Source organism: Etheostoma spectabile, unplaced genomic scaffold (genome assembly GCF_008692095.1).
Source record: "Etheostoma spectabile isolate EspeVRDwgs_2016 unplaced genomic scaffold, UIUC_Espe_1.0 scaffold00569331, whole genome shotgun sequence".
Lineage (NCBI taxonomy): Eukaryota > Metazoa > Chordata > Actinopteri > Perciformes > Percidae > Etheostoma > Etheostoma spectabile.
Window position 1 is genome coordinate 296485 of NW_022605066.1, and position 21639 is coordinate 318123.

A 21639-nucleotide genomic window follows, 5' to 3' on the forward strand; every position below is an offset into this window, starting at 1 on the left:
AGATCATCTATAAGCAGCCTGTTGTTCAGACACATTTCCAATAATGTTTAGAGGCGTTTTCTGACTTTTTGTGTGTTTTACAAGCATTTTTTAATACACTTTTGCAGCTCACCCATGATAGATGAGACATATTTGTGGCATTGTGCAGCACAGTGTCTTAGCTTTATCTTCAATCTGTATTTTCTGAATATTGCATATGAAATGCATTTCGTCACCTGCTTTAAGGAGGAAGGAGAAATAATCCAACAAACACTACAAAATCACTAAAATTGGATGTCACTCTTCACAGTTGCAAGATGTTTTGGCAGAAAATTACAGCTGGGTGTGATACTCCACTCACGTATCTAGTAGATATTTGCAGTTATTCATCTCCTACAGGGTCGGAGCTGGAATGTGATGAAGCCAGGTCTGTTGGACATGGTGGCTAGGTAAAGAGGTTGGGGTTGACAAAGTGTGTGACTTTGACATGGGAGACCATTGTTTGGTATCCATTTCCTTTCAACAGTCGACATGGGTTTATTTTTTATTTTTTATCATAACAACAGTCTTTCCCTAATCTTAAATGAATTACACTTCTGCTTCTTCACTTTCTTGCCGAAAATTAGATACAAATTGGTAAATATGAAACTAAAAGCAGGTTACAGTAGCTTAGCATAAAGCTTAACCTTCTGTAAAACATTGATTTGTCATTTCTATACATGAGTTTTTGTACATATTGAACAGGTTTTAACATGGTTTTAACATTAGCTTTAAGTGTAAATGGATTTTGTTAATTTTGTACAGACTGACTAGCTGTTTGCTACTCTTTCCAGTCTTTGTAGTAAGCTAAGCTAACCTGGCTGCTGACGGTAGCTTTATATTTACTATACGGACATGAAAGCAGTCTCAATCTTTTCGTCTAAGTCTCAGCAAGACAACCAATAACCCTGTTTCCCAAAATGGCAAACTATTCTTTAACCTAGTAGTTCTTGTGCCTAAACCTCACCATAGCCATGGCCATAGCATTTTTTAATTATTTAACTAAATTTGATCTAATGTTGTTGCATTTTTGGCCTACCTCTGCAACATTGCGTACACCTGCACGCTGACTGGTACTTCTACATTACAAATGATTAATTATAAAGCAAATCAAAACCTCAATATCAACTTGGGATATGTGAAAATAGGTTAAGGAGAACTTTTATTAGTGAAAAAATGAGCACTGGATACTGCCCACACATTAAACAGCTTTTATTCACCCTGTTGATGGCAGTCAGGCCATTCAGCATTTGGTACAGAGGGAAGGTATTTGAGGGAGAGGATGTTGAGGTGGAGTTGGTATTCTCACAGGCTCTGTGTGAGTGTGGCTTTGTTCCAAAGTGGTGTGAAGAAGAAGAGATGGACAGAGAGGGTAGTGGGGGGGTGGGGGGCACATTCTGGTGAAGGTCAGCGGGTTAAGCCGATGGGGATGCTTGGAAACGGGGCCCTGCCAAAAAGATGCTAATACCTCAATCCATGATTCATCACAAAGGCATCCATCATCCTGCGTGTGTGTGTGTGTGTCTGTGTGTGTGTGTGTGTGTGTGTTGTGTGTGTGTGTGTGTGTGTGTGTGTGTGTGTGTGGGTGTGTTTACAATGACGTCACCCCATCGGTCCCCAGGCTGTCAAGGGCTGACAGGCAGGGGCTGTGGAGGAGCAGTGTTTTCATTTCAACAAGCCGAGTGATGGACTTCCGTAGAGGGGGCAAAGCTGCTCTCTGAATGAAAGGTGCCATGCTGTTCGCTGTGCTCATGGGAAGTGGATGTGAGTTTGTCGAGTGCCTGTGTAGTGTTCGGCGGCAACACGATCAGAATGGCTAGACAGACAAGCTCCCGCAGAGAACATTAGCCACTTTTATTTTTATTTCTTCGTCTACTTCATGTTCAGTGCCTAGGGCTCAAGTTTCATTTTAATCACAGTTTACTTTATATGGCTTTCCACTGGTGCTGTCTCACTCCCCAGTGCAGTCTGATATGGGTTAATTGAAGGGAGCTGCTCTGGGAGATGGGGAGATGATCTGTAACTATCCATATGGGTCAGAGCCCATTTCCCGGCACTCTACCGACTGCAATAGCTAAACATAGCTTTAACGTGTTGGGCGTATAGGTCCCGGCACCGGGATTTATCTTCGCCGTTTTTCGGAAGTGCTGACTTCCGTCATAAATTGCAAGCATTAAACCGTCATAAACACGCTCAAGTCATACATCGTTAGAAAGCTTAAAGTCTCATGATTCCATCGAGCCCACACACAAGCAATAAGGTGACTCACAACGGTTACAATCATGTTCTGAAGTACAGCAAGACAGACATATTCGAGTCTAAATTGAGTGTGCTTTCCTACCTGTCTGCTCGTGTCTTTAATCACAGCGGTGAAAGATCGCCGAAAACGTGGTATTCCTCCTTCGTAAACATGTAAAACTATTAGAATATCCAAGCCTTGTAATCCATAATTATCTGGTCCCCTCACAATCTTGTAGTTTCTGGCCAAGTTTCGACATTCAAAAATCTAGGTAGTGCATCATTTCTCGGTTTTGATGGCGTGTAACTTTTTCCCTGTGCGCGCTAGAAATCATGTCGACACATCATTGTAATCTGTGGTGCCAGCACGTTCGAATGAACCTGGTTGCCAACCAATAGCATGATTCTATCAAAAGATACACTCAAACTAAACCAACCCTATCGTTCAGCTCCCATTGGGCCCTCGTGGGAAAGAATGACAGTTGAAGCCACCAATTAGAAGGACCGGCCATAAAACTGGCATCGCTGTGTAGCTAGTAAAAAGACGAGTTGAATGGTACCAGACATGGCCAACAAAAACCTATCCCTGAGTTCACTCCAGCTGTCTGAAAGCCAAAAATAAGGCTGTCTTATGGCATTTCACCATTTCATCAAATTATGATTACTTATTCCTATAAATCTATGTATCTACTTATTTTAGGAATGTGTGTGAGTGATGTGGATGTGTTTTTGTATTTCAGAAGTTATGTATTTAGCACTTTTGGGCTTTTTTAGAAATAAGAAATTAGACAAACGCACAGACATATCTGTAGAAAAACATTCATATAAAATCCATTTTATAAGCAATTTTCTTCTGGATTTTTTCTGTTCAAAGTTGAGACATGTGGCTAGGGTACTATTTTAGTATATAGCAGTTGTAATATGCTTACAGTAGTGATTTTTATTAATTTTTTAGATGATTTACTTGGACGGAAATAGAAATTCTGTGTTCTAACCTCTGTAGCTCTGTGTCAATAAGGCCTAGTGTCACAATGCCACTAGAAACAACAAGCTGAGAGTGTTAGCTTCACAATGAACTCAGGGTCATCACAGAGGGCCAAAGCATGTGGAAACTGCAGCATGTTTTAGGGGGTAAAAATTTAGGCGAGAAAATCATATATTTTCCAGTGTGCTTCAAGAGGTTAAAATGCTAATGAATTTGCCTCAATCTCTGCTTAAGCTTGCGCTTACATGTTGTTGTAGATATTTTTTGCCCGTTTTTTGTGCTTAGTTTAGTTTAGCTTGGTTGAAGCTACCCTAATCAATATTTTTACATTAACAATAGATCAAATGACACAGAATTATCATTGGACTGCAGTTCCTCTCAGCTCTGTGAGTGTCTTTCCGTGAGTGTCTTTCAGCACTTTTGGTTTCAGGCTTTACATTTTTATTTCACTCTCACGGCTCCCATCAACCTGGTTTCCAGCTGTAGCAACAAAAGTAGCAGACATGATGAACATAGTGAAGCATCTAGAGTCAGCTATTTCCTTCAGGAGTTGGTGGAGACAAAAACAGAAATAATGCATGGGAGAGTAAATGTTGGATTTCTATTCATCAGATTACACTACACATGACTCGTGTGCTGATGTGGCTCAGTTTTAGCTCGATATGTAAAAACACACTTTATAATGTGATGAAAGGTCAATGTTGTGGTACAGCTTGTTGCAGTGTCCCCAAAGTGACCTGAAAAGTTAGCATTATATGAGACCTTTAAAGACAAACTGTCCAAACACAGTCCGCCTTCTAAAGTTGTTGGCCTTGGAAATGTGTTTCTGTCCAGCTAATGATCTGACTTTTAAGCTGATGTTCCACCTTGTTCACCAGTTATTTTCTCACTTTCTCTGTCTGCAATGCTGAGCAGCTACTATAGTGTACACCGGGTAAGTTATTTGATTAGTGGAGCTTTAATTCATCTCAAACAATCAAACAGTATCATAAATGTGGATGATTATTTTGGCAGCACAAACAGATCAGACACTCATGAATGTCCATCAATATCATCTTAATATAAAAGCAATAAAAGAAATCCCTGGACAATGTGCAGATGTTTGACTAGCTCATTAGGCTGTGGATAGTACTGTTCAGTCTGGTGTTTTCACTCATTAGCAAAAATGTATGCAGAGGCTAATCATCCAAAATCGTGAACTTCCACTTCTTCAAGCATGGTCAATATACTTCATGATCTGTGAAATAAGATATCTATTTATATACTTCAAAAAGATAGGAGCGCTCAGCAAATTTTAAATCAACATCTTTTCCCAAGAACGATTTTGGCAGTTCTCTTCAGTTTCTCATTAAATGTGCTTCTACTGTTTTATTTCCATTTAAATTCTTAAAGTGCTATTCTCTATACCACAGATCTAAAAATAAATGTCATTAACGCAAAAACTATGTTTTCCCAGCAGACACTGAATCTTTGGGCTAAACAGTGTTTAGTCCCATCTACTGAGCTTTAATTAAGGCAAAATGAGGATCCAAAAAGCACAGTTATGTTACTACCGAACAAATTCAAACAAAAAAATGAAATTGTTCAAGACTGCATATATGTAGGTGTTGATGATGAGCCACATAGTAAATCAGCCTTAGTTGTTTCTCCTGAAGTTTACGGTTTGTTTGAGGTTTCCATTTGGCTCCTGGAATACTGACCCAGTTTAGTGTTGACTCTTGGTTGGCCTTAGTTGGCAAGCTCCACTGAATGTTGGGTTACAACTTTGTCCCACTGGTCGTTTGTCCTGGGAAGGTGATTCATTAGACAAAGATAATTATCTGCAGTGGGTCCTCCTGTGTATTGCAATAATCCCTTTGGAGGAGGAGAGAAATAAATAAAGACAAACAGACAGATAGAAAGATGGAGGATCTGACACATGATGTTAAATATTTGCATCCTTTTTTATTTTTAGACATTTAGTCAACCTTTTTACTTGGGCAGTCAGATCAGAGAAGAGAGATGGAGAAGGAAGAGTAAAATGAGGCCAATGACATCCAACAGGGGTCCCCTGGCACCTTGCACGTATACAGATCACGCCAAGAGAGGGACATCTCTCAACCCTCTTAACGAGAGCCAGTGCAGCTCTGGTGGCCAAGCGACATGTGTGTATGCACATGCATTAGTGTTTTTGCAGTGCAGTCGTGCAGTGCTGCTGCCTGCATCCATAATTAAGCCCAAGACAGAACCATCAACAGGAATATAATTGGCTGGAGGGAAAACGCGGGGGGGGGGGGGGGCTGCAGACTTTCCGAGCGAGAGATAGAAAGGGGAAGAAGAAGAAGATGGAGAGAAATCCATTTACATGCTAATGCCGTCCTCAGCCCTTCAACTGCCTCGTTGGGTACCATGCCCGCTACTCTCGAATAAGCTCTTGGCTGGCAAGCCGGTCGCCATGTTTACACAATAAACAAACAGCAATGAGGTTAAAGTCTTTTCATGCATCTTTTTGTGCGTGCCTACAGTATTAGCAACAGTCAGCTGTTGCATAATTCTTTTGTAGTGTCTGAAGGACTCAGCTGACTGCTTTTTGGCCTCTTTGTCATCCTTGGGTTTTTTCTTTTTTTTTCCTAGGCGACAGAATGGGCACCGGACGAGGAAACGAGGACATCCTGTCAGAGCAAAGGCAAAACAGAGGTAACCTCGACCCCGTCCCCAATTACAACACTTCATGTCTGTGAAGCCTGGCTTACAGAGAGGCCATCTTGATATCTTCTGGCTGTTCTGGCAAGGTCCTTGTGCACCTCATGGGCTGTAAAGAACAGCTATTTCAAACCCTTCAATCAAGAGTTGTTGTTTTTTGCAGATACGAGAGAGGGCAAAGGGAAGAGAGGGAAAATGCACACAAGAGAGACAAGGGCATAGTGAGACACACAAAGGGACTACCTTTCAAATATCTGATAACCAGAGCTGCAATCAGTCATCTTATTTTGTTTATTTCGTGAGTAACTGATTTCACTGTCACTTTTATCTCCCTCAGTGCCTACAGACTGAAGGGTGATACCCAATACACAACAATCAATCCTCTTTGAAACTTGCTTCACTGCAATTAACTCCGATCTTTGACACAACACAAAGCTCCGCCATTTACAAAAAATATTCTTGCATGAAATTGTTTCATTACCAATAAATCTATTTCATGCCTTTTGTTAAAACCGATTTGACTCTTTTTACTGAAACACTTACTGACTGTAGAGCCTCTGTTGATGTCACAAATAGGCTTCCATTCAGCTGCAAACGAGTAGGCCAACTCTTATTTTTGAACAATGGATTTACAAGAGTGAAACCTGCAGACACTGAATTGCTCTGCTTTTGGTTGCATGCCAGTCTGATAGCAGAGGACTTGGTCCATTGTTCTTCTCAGCAACACGGCAAAGAATATTTAGCTTGCCATCTCAGCTTTTCTCTGCAGTACAGTACGTTTTTGAAAGCTTTCTTCTTTCACTTCTCTGCAGATTGAATGTCAGAACTACATCAGAGTCCTGCTGGTGAACAAGACTGAGGTCATGACCTGTGGAACCAATGCTTTCCAGCCACTATGCATCACCCGAGAGGTACGGATAAGTGCGTGTTTGTGCGTGTCATTTTGTAAAAATTCACTGAAACACTAAAAAGACTTAACCTGCTACTGTCACTTTCTCTCCCTGTCTCTCCCCTTTCACTTCCATTTCTGAATCTTTTCATCCATCGCAGGTGGGCAACATGAGCAGTGTGCTAGAGCGGGTAAACGGTGTGGCGCGCTGCCCGTACGACCCTCGCCACAACTCCACAGCGGTGGTGACAGAGAGTGGAGAGCTGTATGCTGCTACCGTCATCGACTTCTCTGGTCGTGACCCTGTCATATACCGCAGCCTTGGCGGCATGCCACCTCTCCGGACTGCACAGTACAACTCCAAATGGCTCAATGGTACAGTAGCACAGCAAGAACTTCGCTGACACTGAAAAGCTCATTTGAGCTATTTTGCCATTTTTTTTTCTGTGCTTCAGCTAACGATTGTTTTTAGTTTGTGAAAAACAGCTGTCACAAGTTCACAGAGAAAAATGTGACTCTTTCAAACAACTTGCTTTGCTGGAAAGATTTGAGATTTTCATTGACGACCTTTCAAAACACATAGTTCTGTACAATCTGCAGAAATACTGATGAAATGCTCTGGAGTGTACTGGCTTGAGCTATGGCTTTGTTTTTCAGTGTCAGTGTGTTGTCACTGTTTCGTATCAGATGTGAGAAATTCAGTATTTTATTAGTAATTTGATCGGGTTTAAACTCTTGTTGGATTTGCAAATAATCCACACATGGTTAACACGGTGTCAAACAATCTCTGCAAATTCTTGCTGTAACATTTTCTAAGGCCTGCTTGGAGCAGCAGATGGGCCAAGTGTGCACTTTTGTTTCCAACACAATCGACTCTTTTGTTACCGCCAAGATAGATCAATCCGACAGATGTGTTATCATAGGATTACAGAGACTGTTTGGATTTGATGTTGTGTGTGGAACACACAGCACAGGTTAGGCATAGGTATTGCTGGGATTAATAGAATGGCAAAGAACATGAAATGCTGTCAATCCTGCTGGTGTCGGTGTCGATAATCTCGCTGCTGCTGACGCTGTGCCTTTTCCTCTGAACACGCCACAGCAGAAATCCATTCACACACATCCTGACTCCAGCAGAAATATAGATGGACAATATATACATATACAGTATATATATATGTGTGTGTATACGTATGTATGTGTATCTATGTGTGTGTGTGTAGATGTGTGTATTTATAGTATATAGTATGCGCACAGTCTATGCATATAGCATGTGTTTCCATGTGTGTCCAAGTTTTTGTGTGTGTGTTTAAAAGTCAGACACACAACACACAAAAGAGCATGTTGTAGGAAAAAAGATGAGTAGCAAAAGGGGTTAGTGCCCTCAACAGCATAATCACAGCTGGCTGCACACACAGTTTCAACACACATGTTGCACTGCAGCACGTACATTCATGGCATCACAGACTGCTTTGCCTTGTAGCTTCTGTGGGGGTTATGGAGTTGAGTTCCCGGTGGATTTGAAGTATGAATGAAAATCTCATTTCCAGCGTTAAGCCTCTCCAGTTCAGGAGAACTGAAAGGCAAGGACGGGGTCCTGGATCTAATCAATCTATTCCCTTATTGGATTCGTAGCACGCCAGGCGCCAACCAATTGTTTCCCATCATGCATCTGAATGACACAAGGTACTATAGAGTTGCCTGTGAGAAAAAAAATCCAAAAAATGTGTCTGCGCTTCTCTCAATCTTCAGAGTCTTCAATACTTTATATGTAACAACATATTTATTATATTTCCATTATTTGCTCTCACTCCTCTCATCTTTTATAATATATTTGTAGAATATAAAATAAAACTGAGAGAAGTAATGTCCCAATCCCTGTTTATAACTACGTTGCTGCTTGGCTATCATGCAGTATACATATAGGTGTACAGGGTGGCCATCATAACCTGACACCTCTCAAAATCACTCGGCTGATATTTTAATGTCAGCACTATTTGCTGCTGCACTTTCCTTCACCACAGTAATCTCTTCCTTATGTGCAAAGCCTGTGGTAGTGTTGACTTTACTGAGGTTTAATGTTTAAGTATGTGTTTATTATGGTTCTTGCCTCGCTGCTCTAAGAGCTTCCTCAGAGAGCACCGCTTTCCCCCAAAATGTAACTGTATTTTTAGTTAAAAAATTGGAAGTCTGTCTGACTAAAATGAAGAATGATTAATGTGTTTATGTTTGTGTTTTGGCAACTCAATTACTTGACTCTTTGAAAAATGCTGACTTGAATAATTAGGTGGGATGACTTGACCTTTTTTTGACTTTTTCTACTAGCAACACATGGGACACAGAATGTGGACCGCCGTCTGATTTCAAAGTCATGTGCTTAGTAAGCCCATGACACTGAGAAGTGTAAAGACAGAGAGTTGACACTGAAATAATAAGGAAGTATACGTTTTTGGAAAAACAAATTAGTAGTATAGCAACAGAACAATCTGGATGTGGCTACCTAACAAGTTTAAAAAAGTGAACATCGAACCATCTGTCCTGTTTGGACAGATGTCATTTTTTACTTTTTTTTTTTCTTCATGCAGAATCTGTTTATGTGAATATTAAATAGCCTCACTTTTTAAACTGTATCTGTGTTTGATCTAAAATTGTCATGCAATGATGGCAGCACCTAACCAGCCTGACGGATTGAACAATCTGTTTACCACTCAGCAGGGTCCTGAAAAACTCACGCATTTACACCCACACAGCTTCAGTAATAATATGCGGAATCTGTCAGCTCCACCTGCCCTTTGCCTGACACACGTACAGTACAGTATGCATAAACAAAGGTATGTAAACAAAGAGAGTCTGATGTGCGTCCGCATGGCAGCTCAGGCATGCTGTATACACACACGGTATCACTCATATTACATTCTTAAAAACAATTGGCTTCTTGCTATGGCCTTTAGCTCTATGGAAAGTAGCACTAATGCATTACAATGGTTGAGTCTTCTTCAGCATCATTTACAGTAATTGTCCAAGTGACCAAACAGGTGTAACACTACTCACTTGTTCATCTGCATGCTTGTTAGCACCAATTAACTTCCTGAATGGGTATGTACATTAAAGTTGTTATTTTTGTCACAGAAATCATTAAATGATACCTTTGTGTGTCCTGCATAATAATAATTATGACAACAATGAATCTGATGGGCTTTTTGAAAAAGTGCACCTGCCATTCCACTTGCTCCAAATTCTTGCAGTATAACTATGATTACAGTGATTACAGTTGCAAAAAAAATTTGAACACTACCCTAGCTGATTGTCTTTGTTAAAAAAAAATCTACGCCACAATACTACTTCACCATGCGGTCGGCCCAAACCACAGGTTGTTGTTTTATTAGAGATGAAATGGAATGAAATGGAATAGGGAGGCTGCTGCAGCTGTGTGGATAGCGGTTTTGTCTCTTCCTGCTTCTTTTCAAAATTGTATTCTCTTGTTAAAAGCCCCTGAGGCACATTCCATCATAGCTGTTAACAGGTCATCTCCTGCTGTGTACATGATTGTGTGTATAACATCAGCAACTCCCTCGTTTTCTTTTGTTTATAGGTGTGCATGCATCTGTAAATTAAGCTTTATTCCTCCATTTGTGTTTGTGTTCGTACGAGTAGGTGAATGTGGGACATCACTTACGACAAATGGGTCCTGGTGGAAAACTGAAGCAACAGCAGCACAAGAGTATTTTCTGTTTCATCAAGAAAACTGATCAGTAGAAATAGAAAACAAAACTTCAGTGTGATCACAGTCGGCTCAGTGTCAAAACCGCACCGTGGCCCTTTCTTCTTTCAGAATGATCAGTTGCAAAATTCAACTACACGTAAAAGATGTCACATGGAGGGCGTTGTTCTGTACTGTTACTTCAAATCTTATTCTGACTTCAAATTTGATGTTGTAGGTCAGCTTGATATTGACTTTCTCAATGACTTAACAGAGAACATGCTGGCTGACACTACCACACTCAACATCTCTCTTTTAAAGGATTCTTTCTGCCCCAAAAACTAGGAAGAATTATCTCTTATTGTAAAGACCAATGTCATTTTCTTTGACTTTTTCAGATTAACGAAATAATAGAATATAGCTCTTATGAAAACCTACAAAAGACAGGCTGCTTTTGAGTATTTTAAATGTTTTTTTTTTTTTAATGATAACATTCCACTCACTGTAGTCTAGGTGACTTATTACAGTGAAAAGGCCCCCTGGAACCCCTTCAACAACCTCTGGGGGTCCTCGACCCCTACTTTGTAATCGCTTGGAGCTGTAATTCCCAAAAACCTTCATGTCAAACCTGCACAAATATAGATGTCAAAATCAGTCTTGATGTATTAGATGCAGGACTAACACGGACTTTCCTGCTCTCACAGCAATGAATTATTCTCTGATGACTCATGTGTTTACAAAGGATGACAGTAATGTCCAGTTCAACTGGTATTCAGTCTGCTTTACATGATAACCCAACCAGCAGGAAGGGCCATTAATCATCCACTGTGTCACCCAGGGCAATAAAAGCAGTCTGGCCATCCAGTTAAACAGACATAGCTCCATGGATTTACCATCAAAACATCAGACGGATTTATTAGTAACCATTTTTTATCTTCTCTCCTACTTCCCGTGCACCCGCTCCTTTCATTTACACATTTCACATTGATGCTCTTTTCAGTAGTGCAACACTAGAATTTCAAAGTTTTTATTGCAATCAATATCAAGGAGTACAGGGTCAAAGCAACAACGTCCAAAAGATAAATGTTGCAAATATTTCTGTTTCCCTGGAGTCACTATATAATGGTCCTCTCCTGATCCTTCCTCCCGGCAGAGCCCCACTTTATCTCAGCGTACGACATCGGCCTCTTCACCTTCTTCTTCCTGAGGGAAAACGCAGTGGAGCACGACTGCGGCAAGACAGCCTATTCCCGCGTGGCTCGGGTCTGCAAGAACGACATTGGCGGGCGATTTCTCCTGGAGGACACCTGGACTACGTTCATGAAGGCGAGGCTCAACTGCTCCCGCTCCGGGGAGATTCCCTTCTACTACAACGAGCTGCAGAGCACCTTCTACCTGCCTGAGCAAGATCTCATCTACGGCATCTTCACGACCAATGTGTGAGTGCACACAAATGTATTACAGCACTGCACTTATTTACACATGCATAAGAAGGTTTTTTTTTTTTTTACCCATGAGGTTTCGGATGTAGGAAAATGGAAGGACACTTGACCATCCTCCATCCAATACCATAGTGTTGATCTGTGGATATCACTGTGTGCAATGGCTGAAATGGAAAATCCCTGCAGCTGTGTTGTTTCCATGTTAAAAGCACATAGACATTTTTGTTACATGTTTAGTTCTAACATTAGGGCTCCTCTTGTACCTAATGCTTCACCTTTTGAATGCTGTGCTGCACTCTGATTTGGGACTGGAGGTCTGCATGGCAGGCACTTGTTCAGCCACCCGCATTTTGTTTACTCCACTTCATTCATACCTATTCTCTAAAATAATTAACCACACAGCTGAACTGTAAGTTGCAATGTTTGCATGAAAATCTTCGACTTGCCCTAAAATTAGTATCACCGTAATAACTAACTTTAGTCAGTCTTGACAGTTGGTTGTTGACGTTAATGAGGTTTAGAAAAAGTGTTTTTGTTTTAGTATATACAATACTCAGTATGAGAACAACCATGGCAGAGTTTCCGCTAAAAAAAATGGCGTGTGACCTGTAAGGTTTCAATTTATTCGTTACACTGTATATAAAGAATAATTTCATCAAGGGATGTAGATTCATACTATTTTTATTGAACTGCAGGCTACTTGCTACACGCGGAGAGGGCAACAAAATTAAATCAATACACATAGTTGTGCTGATCTGAATTAATATAGGGCTATTTTCCATTAGCTAGGCTGAGAAAATAAAACAATACAAACTACAGTACAAACCATCTGGCTCATAAAATTATGAAATGACAACTTGAATCTAAATAATTGTAAACCACTTTGTTTCTGCAACTGTTACGATGCAGATCTGCAGGGAGAAGCCTCTCTCTGCTGGCACATTGGAGACGGGTTTTACCTATGCTACCTTGGCCAGTTTCACCCACTATGGTATACATTTTACCCATAGACTGTATAATATTAATGGACAAAGCATCCGGTTCGGTGAAGTGCTGCAAATGCAGAAGGGCCTTAAACCTGCATTCTATCTGAATTCCGGCAGAGGGCGACACGTCCAGTTGCAACAGGAGGTTGGTTTCTGTAGAAGTCTGTGAGAAAGGGACCCATTTTTCCTTGATTTATTACCTCAGTAAACATTTTCATAATGAGTTTTCAGTCTCAATTGCTAGTTTGTCTAGTGTCGCTAGCGTTCTGCAACGTAGAAAGATTTTAAAATGATGGTCTTGTTGATTTTCAAATCTTTGACAAATCAGGGGGTGTTTTAGGGCGTAGCTATGATGTGATTGCCAGGAAAGTATGTAATGTAACGTAGAGAGTAAGGACTCCTCCCTCACTCCTCCCTCTCGTCTAAAATTGTAACGTCCGCAACCAGGATGGCTGCACCCGTAATGGCAAACTCGACAACTCTAAGCAGATCTCGACAAACCAATGGGTGACGATTAGGGCTGTAACAACATGCAATATAAAACGAAAGCGCTCAGATCCACGATACTGTGTCTCTCTGTGAGAAGGCAGAATTGAAACACACCCCTTCCAACTCCCAGAGTTACCCTTTCCCGTCCAGATCACAAGATCGCATCGCAAGTGGTGTTTTAAGCTCCTTTTTTCTGCTCCTTAAATGCTACGTGACACATGAAACTATGTTTACTTGAGGACCGGCTTAAATTGGCCGTCCGAGAGTAGGCTATACCAGGCAGACACACGCTGACAAACTTCAGATGGCAGCAGTGGAAATGGGCTCGAACATACGGTACGCGCCGCGGGCGGCTGTGGACTTGTGTCAATCCCGTAAGTGGTTTCAGGAAAGTGTCTGCATGTTTGACAGCGCACATAACACACAACACCGGAACAAGCCTACAGCTGTCCGTGGACACGGAGTACGGAAAGTGTGTCACTCCCCGATGTCGAGTGCAGATGTGAGTTGTGCATTCGCAGATTTAAATGGTTTACGGCATAACGTGTCATACTGAAATTTGTAAAATCCATGAAATGATAAACTTTTCTAATTACGAACAATAACAGAAGATGGGAATCATTTCAAAAACGTTTTTATCTACCTATGATTGTTTGATTGCTAACGTTAGGTCAACACACCATTCATGTGAAAGTCTTTGTTGTGTTTGACTGCTAACTTGTAGCCAGCAGTGAACCCAACTTCGTTAATATTTTTACTGCGTTGACATTACAGAAATCTCTTGTTAGCATCTTGTATGCTACTCGTCGCAAAGTGACGCATGTGCAACTCACATCTTCACTCAGCGCAAAGTGACGCATGCGCGGCTCAAATCTGCACTCGACTTACATCGGGGGGGGGGGACAGGGTGAACTGAGACTCCGTTTCCTGTGCTTTCTTTTGGAAGGCTGGCTGCCAAAAATCGCACCTTACTGGCTAATTAATTAAACGCGAGTTAGATGCTAGCTTTCAGTAAAAGGTAGTGAATTGTGTCACACTGCACAGTACTGTGAAAAAGAGTAGTCATTTAATTTGCTTTAAAAATGTAAGAGAACCTGATTGAACAAGAATTTTCAATAAGCTTGAATCATCCCACAATAGAGTTTGTTTTTTAACAGTATTTTGTTACAAAGAAAACAGAAGTTATAGCTTTGGCTATTTATTTATTTTACTTAGGTATGTTGTTAATAATTTGCACAGTTAATATTGTTTTTTGGTGTAGCTGGTGCTTACTCATCCTTGCTGGCAATTTCTTGGCTTCATATACGTTAGACCAATCGCTGCTTTGTGTTATGAAGTAATTCACAATCTTTTCCCTTTTGCTTTCCAAAGATAAGAAGATTTTTTTGCTTGTTTTCCTTTATTGCTACAGTCTAAAGTCCTTTCTAAATCAAAAAACATGATTGCTCATTGTTTTAATTAGACGAAAGATGAAAAAATTACTGTAGCCTATTTTTACACAATTCAAATTGTGCAGAGGGAATTATTTCCACTGGTCATTCTGACCGGAGACAATTTGAATTTTCGGTCCTCATCCTTTTTTATTCCGTCAATGACCAGTAATTACCGGACAAGGGAAACTCACACATGCACACATTCTTCTTGGAAAATGGGAGTAGATGTTGATTCAAATTCCAGTTAACAAAGTGATCTCAGGTCCCGGTAATAAACCCTAGTACAGATCCCCCCACAGTTTATTATATCTGTGAAGACATTCACAACAGAAATGATTTGTCTATCTTGTCAATTATTTAAATGTATTACTTATTTCTTATTTAAAAGGTTCTACTGCCACTTTTTAATATTGCTCTTTTGCGAGCGGAAAGCTATTAAACATTTCATTTACATCCCACACATTTGCAATTGCATACTTTCTTAAAGGGCTTAGATTAGATGATTAATATGAATAGGCATGAGTGGTAACCAGATACAGTGTATAGATCCTGCATTTTTGCTCTAATTTAATATCAACAAAATAGCAAGGGGAATACTTAAAGCCAGAAATGTCCTGACATTTATCATCTAAATTAGCTCAGTGTGTGTGGATGATGATGAAAACAAATTGGGGAATAAAGGAGAGAATACTTTTAGACCAGTTAATCTTGAGTCTGCCATTAAGCCCCTGTTATGTATTTAGAGTGACAAAATATCTACAAAAAATGTAATTAGCTTTAGTTGGTACACCACACAAGACGAACAGAGGACCAGACAGTCCTTAAATGTCTCTCCATGCATTATATTCCTATACATTTGCAATTTCCCCACTGTAGAACAAATAAAAAGTTTTTATCTTATCTTATCTAACATTCCCATCCCTGTTGGAAGAATGAACAACCCCACAAAACAAGCTGCAGCTGTGCTAAAGAACCCTTTTAACACCAACCACAATATTATCGTGGGAACAGTGACAAAAGTGACATCAAAACACTTCAACTCATACTTCTTTTAATTTAGACCTCAGATTTCATCACTTGATAAAGTTTGGTACTCCAACATTTTCCTACCTATACAGAGAAAGACATTTTTTTCAGTGTTTAGAGCCGCCGCCTGCTGCTTCTAATCATTAGTTTGGATGCATGCAACTCTCAGCTGAGCTGGCTAGATACATTTATACTGACTCACCCTCCCTCTGGTGTTTGATTGCTCCAGGTGGGGGGTGTCACACACTTCATTGCAGAGAGGAAACACTGAAAGCCAAGGTGGTGAGACCTGATCTCTTGTTATTCTTTTTATGGTATAATTGCAGCACATTTTTGCTTGACGAGAGGATGGTGGCTTTCACTCCGTGTGGTCACGCTGTCCAACACCGTGGTCTGGAGCATGATGTCAACAAAGATATTGCTTTTAATAATTACTCTGTAGATTGCCACGAGATCCATATTAAATTTGTGGGTCCCAGGGAATATAACTAATTATTTTGGTGACCTCATGACCTTTTATCTAAGCGGCATTAGGTCAAACTTTCTCCAAAACTCTTTGGCCCGAGACTAATAGCAAAATAATAATATTGTGCATTTGGACAAGACTTTTAATCTGTGCGATGTAATGAACATTGCAACCTCTGGGGTCCATTAGCAGGACACTGGAGGAAGAATTACAGTAGGAAAACTTAAAGGAATAGTTCAACAATTTGGGAAAAGTGCTAATTTCTTTTTTTCTGGAAGTTAGAGGAGCCGATCAATAACAGAAGTTAGACCCAATGCACATTACACATTAATATTAACGAGTCTTTGGCACACCTGACAAATTATAATCCCTTCTTCATATGTGTTCTGTGTTCCGTCAAGAGAAAAGTTGAATCCTGCCTCTCACCTTGTGCTCCCTCACCTGTTAAGCTGCTGGTATTTACCACCACATGGCTGCTTTCCATCAGCATGCAGCAATCTTTAGCAACGGAGCAAAAAAGAGAGCGAGGAATTGGTAAAGTGACAAAAAAAGGAAAGGCGGGGGGGGGGGGGGGGGATAAAGAGAGAGGGCGGGAATGAGAAGAGGTAATGAGAAAAATCAGTGAGCTCCAAGCTTTTGTCCATCGTCCTTTGTGTACTATTTTTCTGCCCTTCCTTTCTGAAGCAGCTCATCGGCCCTCCTTCCAAAACCGCCTCCCTCATCGGGGTTGGATATGTTAATGCAATCACCACAAACACTGTCTCCATCTGTCTGGCCTAAATTAAACAGGCTCACAGCTGCTCCCAGGAGTTCGGGGCTGTAAAACAGAGCAGGAAGACTTGGAACTGAGTACTTATCCTTTCTGTCTGCTCACAATGTGGGAAAGGTCTCAATACTGTAGTGACCTCCTCTCTTCCTGTTGCCCTTTTGATGGATCCAATGATGCTCCATAAATGACTAGGATGGCTTCTTAAATATTGTATTACCCATCTATTGTCTTTCAATTGTTGGGGAAGCGATTTATCAATGAATAAACAGGAAAAACATGCACTTTTATTTTTTTATTGAATGTTTAAAGCCAATTATCATGTAAGATCTCTTCCAGTTGGTCAAATGTGAGGATTTTAGTGTTTTCTGGGTTTTTATTTCATTCTAAATTAAAGATCTTTGGGTTTACTTGGACTAAACCCAACCTAAAAGCAATGAAGATTAAAGTATTTCCCACTATTTTCATACATTGTACTGATCAAACAATTACATTTTTACTCCAGCAATTTAGTATCACAACACCAGAATGTTTAGGGACTTTGCAAGAGGCAGAATTGTTTTCAAAAGACTGGTCTCAACCGAAGCAGCAGAGGCTGAGATATCTTCATTTATTGCCCCTCGAATGCATCAAGTTCCACAAACACTGGCTCCTACACTTCCCATAATGCAAATCAATATTCGCTCTTAGGACGACCCCTTCTGCTTCATAAACACCCATATTTCACCCCCACACTTCCTATTAGTAGTTAGTGCTAATAAAAGTAACTCTTTTTTTCTCGTAGACGATAGCATCTAACTCTAGCTGAGTAGTGCTTCTCAAAAACTGATTTTGATGTTGAAAATCTGTGGAGTGTCCCTTTAATCAATCAAAAGAAAAAACACACAGCAGATCAATCAGTGACAGAAATAGTCATTCTGGCCCCGCTTGAGATAAGGAGAGAGCGAGAGAGAGAAAAAAGAGGAAGGGAATAAGGAAGGAAATGATTCAGCTGTAATTTTATTGAGAGGTGCAGCAGCTAGCAGAGCCTGTCGAGCGGTTATGTAGTGGAGGGTTTTAGCATTCCATCAGAATAAGGACACTTAAGACCTCAGAGCACGACCAGGTCTTTTAATTAACTCCAGGCCCTTATTGGCAGGGTCCCTCACAGCGAGCGAGATTCTCCTGCTGAGATGTCTAACCTGCCATTACTAACTAATTATGGGCCTCCTTATCTATTCCTGGGTGACTTCACTGACCCATCCACTTCACTAGTTCTTTGAGGGCCTCATACAGTATCTGAGAGGTTGAGGGCGGGATAAGGACTGCTGAAACAATTGGTCCCATTAATTGATTGGTGTTAAAATTATTCAACACAGTTATAATATATGATTTGCTGTCATTTATGAGGCAAAACTGAAAAAAAACATTTTGCTGGCTCCGTCTTCTCAAATGTGAGGATTTTAAATCTCCTCTTAGATCTTAAGTCAACTTACAAAAATAATGACTCTGAAATCCTGATTTCTTTCATTATTGTGAAATACATTACATTTATTGCTCCTAGCAAATGTGTGTCTCTACTGAAAATGAGATTAGTGCAAAACTAAAAAATGACCCTCCTTTTCCAAACAGAAATACTAATAACTTGAACTGTAATGATGTCAGTCTGAATAATGACTTTGAACAAAAGTGCAATTCAGTCTGATTAGCAGGCTAAATAACTATTAGTTGTTACCTTAAAGCTGCAGTAGGGAGTTCTGAGAAAACGTGGACTTAGCCTAAAAATTTGAACAAGCCCACCTTACAGGTCCCTCCCCCTTGCTCTCTGCTGCGCTACAGCTCCTCCCCCACAGCGGGGCCTGCCGTGAACGCGCAGGCTAGTAAGCAGTGCCACCGATGCTTTCCACATCCTCATGGACAATACAGGGGATTTATTCTGAGGAGGGTATAGCTTATGTAAAAAAAATGTTTACATAAGCTATTTATTTCAATAAAAGGGTTTAAAATTATTTTTATGTAATCGCTAAACAAAAGTAGCACTTTACACAGTACATCACTAAATTACCTTTTGGATCTAAACTTTCAGTAGGAATGATGAATCAGTGAGGAAGCTCAATAAGCCAAGGAATAACAACATCTTAGAAATATGTCTTAGGTTTTATTTTGCATATGGGTAAAATAAATCAGCTTTTTTTGCAAAGTACTCCTGCACAAGGAAATACTGAACATTTTGATTTGGACTGAAAGACGATTCCTTCACGTGCCTCTGTGTCTGGGGCCATGTCTGACCTGTTGAAGGAGCATAAAGAATTTGATTTACAAATCAAATCCTGAGGGGGAAGAAAACGTGTTTAAAAAATAATCAAAAGTAGAAGTCTGCCTTGCCAAACGATGATGGGGACAGCGCACAATTAAAGTAGTTTAACCAGAGCTACATTTATTGTGATCGACAAAAAAACATTTTGGCTCACTAAATGTAGGCATCGAAACAATATTACTTATACTGAGGGTGAAGGAGTTAGCAAGTAAAGTTAATCTTCACCTGCTACAACATTCCTGCCGTGCTACAAGCTAACAAGCTAAATGTTAGACTTAGCAACAAGCTACGGAGTAAACTGAGATTTGCGCTATCACCAGTGTACTGAAAGTGTGCTGTAACCATCGATATCTTAGTTGTGTAGTTCTTAAAAAATGAAACAAATCAAGCAGGGACACTTACATGTCAAGCAGAAATGTGGCTAACGCTAGCTCTGAATCCGTGTTGACTCCTTTCAGGAGGCGTAGCTCCCTCCACCTCTGAAAAGCCGCTTCGATGTTGACCCTCGTTTTATTTCGGGCTCGGTTTAATTCTTTCTTTTTAGCTCGCTCTTCGTCATCGGTCTTCTTCTGTTTGCCCGTCTTTGTTTTCTGAGCAGGTGTCACTCGAGAAATTGGCAGTTTTCCTGAAAAGTTGTTTCTCCGCGATTAGCACAGCTGCAGTGCACTGGCAATCTTGAGCTTGAACGATGGTACGCGCTGTGCGGGGGAGGGGTATGAGCAGCGCGTACACGAGAGTGATTGACACTGCTAAGACAGTCCTCCTGGCTCTGATTGGCTGTTTCTGACGGGAGCGGTGTATTTCTGCAAGTGGCAGTAGGAGCACAGAGAGGAGCCACAGGAGCTTGATATTTTCACAGATTATCTGTCTCATATTCTACTGTCAGGACATAGTGACAGTTTTAACAAATATGTAAAAAATACATTTTTACAAAAGTTACCTACTGAAGCTTTAATAAGAAGCCTTATGCTCACTCGCTATCGTTAAACCTTTTCATGCACGTTGAGACACACGTATGTTCAACCTGACAATTGCACAGAAGACCTCTTAGGGATCCTAAAATCCCTCCAATCCATAGCATATGAAAATGTGATGAGATCAGACTCGACGTGGGAGATAAATGATATGCTGTGCAGCCGACTGAAGCAAGCCACACAACTGTGTATATTTCTGATTTTATACAATATCAACTTGCTGACGTCAAATCTACCTTGAAATGAACTGCGGGCCCCCAGTGGAAGACCGGGCCTGATCTGAATACAGTTTGACAGAATCTGCTGTTTGTGTATCAACTTTTTTTTATCATTCCTGTCACAGATATTGTTTTTAATTAAATCCAATATTTGAACTTTGTTTGGTTTTCCTCACTTAGGGCCAGTTTGCATTTTTACAGAACTGGGTTTATACTGGGTTTAAAATACTTTAGTGATCCAATTTTCCCTCTACAATGCTATTATACTCCGTGAACTGTGCACTTCTTTACAATAGCTCAATTCGAACGCCTCAACTTTTGTGCAACCTACTGAACCTGTGGTGTTGCTTTAATGTTTAGTGTAGGTGTTGCTGACTCAGTCTGCTTCTGAATGTGACTGTTTTGGGCCAAAGTGTCTGGCGTATTATTGTGCAGGATAAAAATATGTATGGATAATCTTAGCAGCCTTGGTTCAATTTTTGGTCCCTGCAGCCATGTAGCTCTGCTGAGTGGGCCCTTTTGCTTTTCTGCTGTAACGTAGGTATTCACTGAGGTTGAAACATTGGCCCTAATGTAGTTTCACCTGTTTCTTTTTCACATGAAACGAGGTTAGATGCATTAGCTAAAAACCTGGGGTTTCAGCTGGAGTCCCTCTGCATTGATGTGCCTGTATACAATCCATGTCAAATCAGTTTATTTAGGTAGCACATTAAAAACAAATGTTGACTAAAGTGCTTTTCAAAATAAGTTAAAAATACAATAATTTAAATTTAAAAAATTGTAAATGGCAGAGAAGAATGAAATGTAGAAAAATGTAAGAATATTACATATTGTATGTAACAGCAAACCACTAATAAATAAAGACATAATATGACAGATCGTGTAGTGATAACAACCAAAAAGCTAAGGAAAACACAAAGGAAGATCCTATACAGCAACATCAGGGGATCTTGTTTAAATGTGCAGTAACAACTATAAAACCCGCCAGCCTAAAGAGATAAGATTGTAGACTGAGATGCACATCAGCCACT

At 40.4% G+C, this 21639-nt stretch overlaps 1 protein-coding gene across 6 annotated transcripts in view; it reads left to right on the forward strand.

Moving 5' to 3' along the window:
* The window catches only part of LOC116684793 (semaphorin-5B), a 167523-nt gene that overhangs the window by 105326 nt on the left and 40558 nt on the right, over positions 1-21639 (forward strand). For all 6 annotated transcript variants that reach the window (XM_032510213.1, XM_032510216.1, XM_032510215.1 and 3 more), the window contains 4 exons: positions 5855-5917; positions 6736-6834; positions 6974-7187; positions 11666-11951. In XM_032510213.1, coding sequence (XP_032366104.1) covers positions 5855-5917; positions 6736-6834; positions 6974-7187; positions 11666-11951 — 662 coding nt within the window. The remainder of the gene's footprint in view (positions 1-5854; positions 5918-6735; positions 6835-6973; positions 7188-11665; positions 11952-21639) is intronic.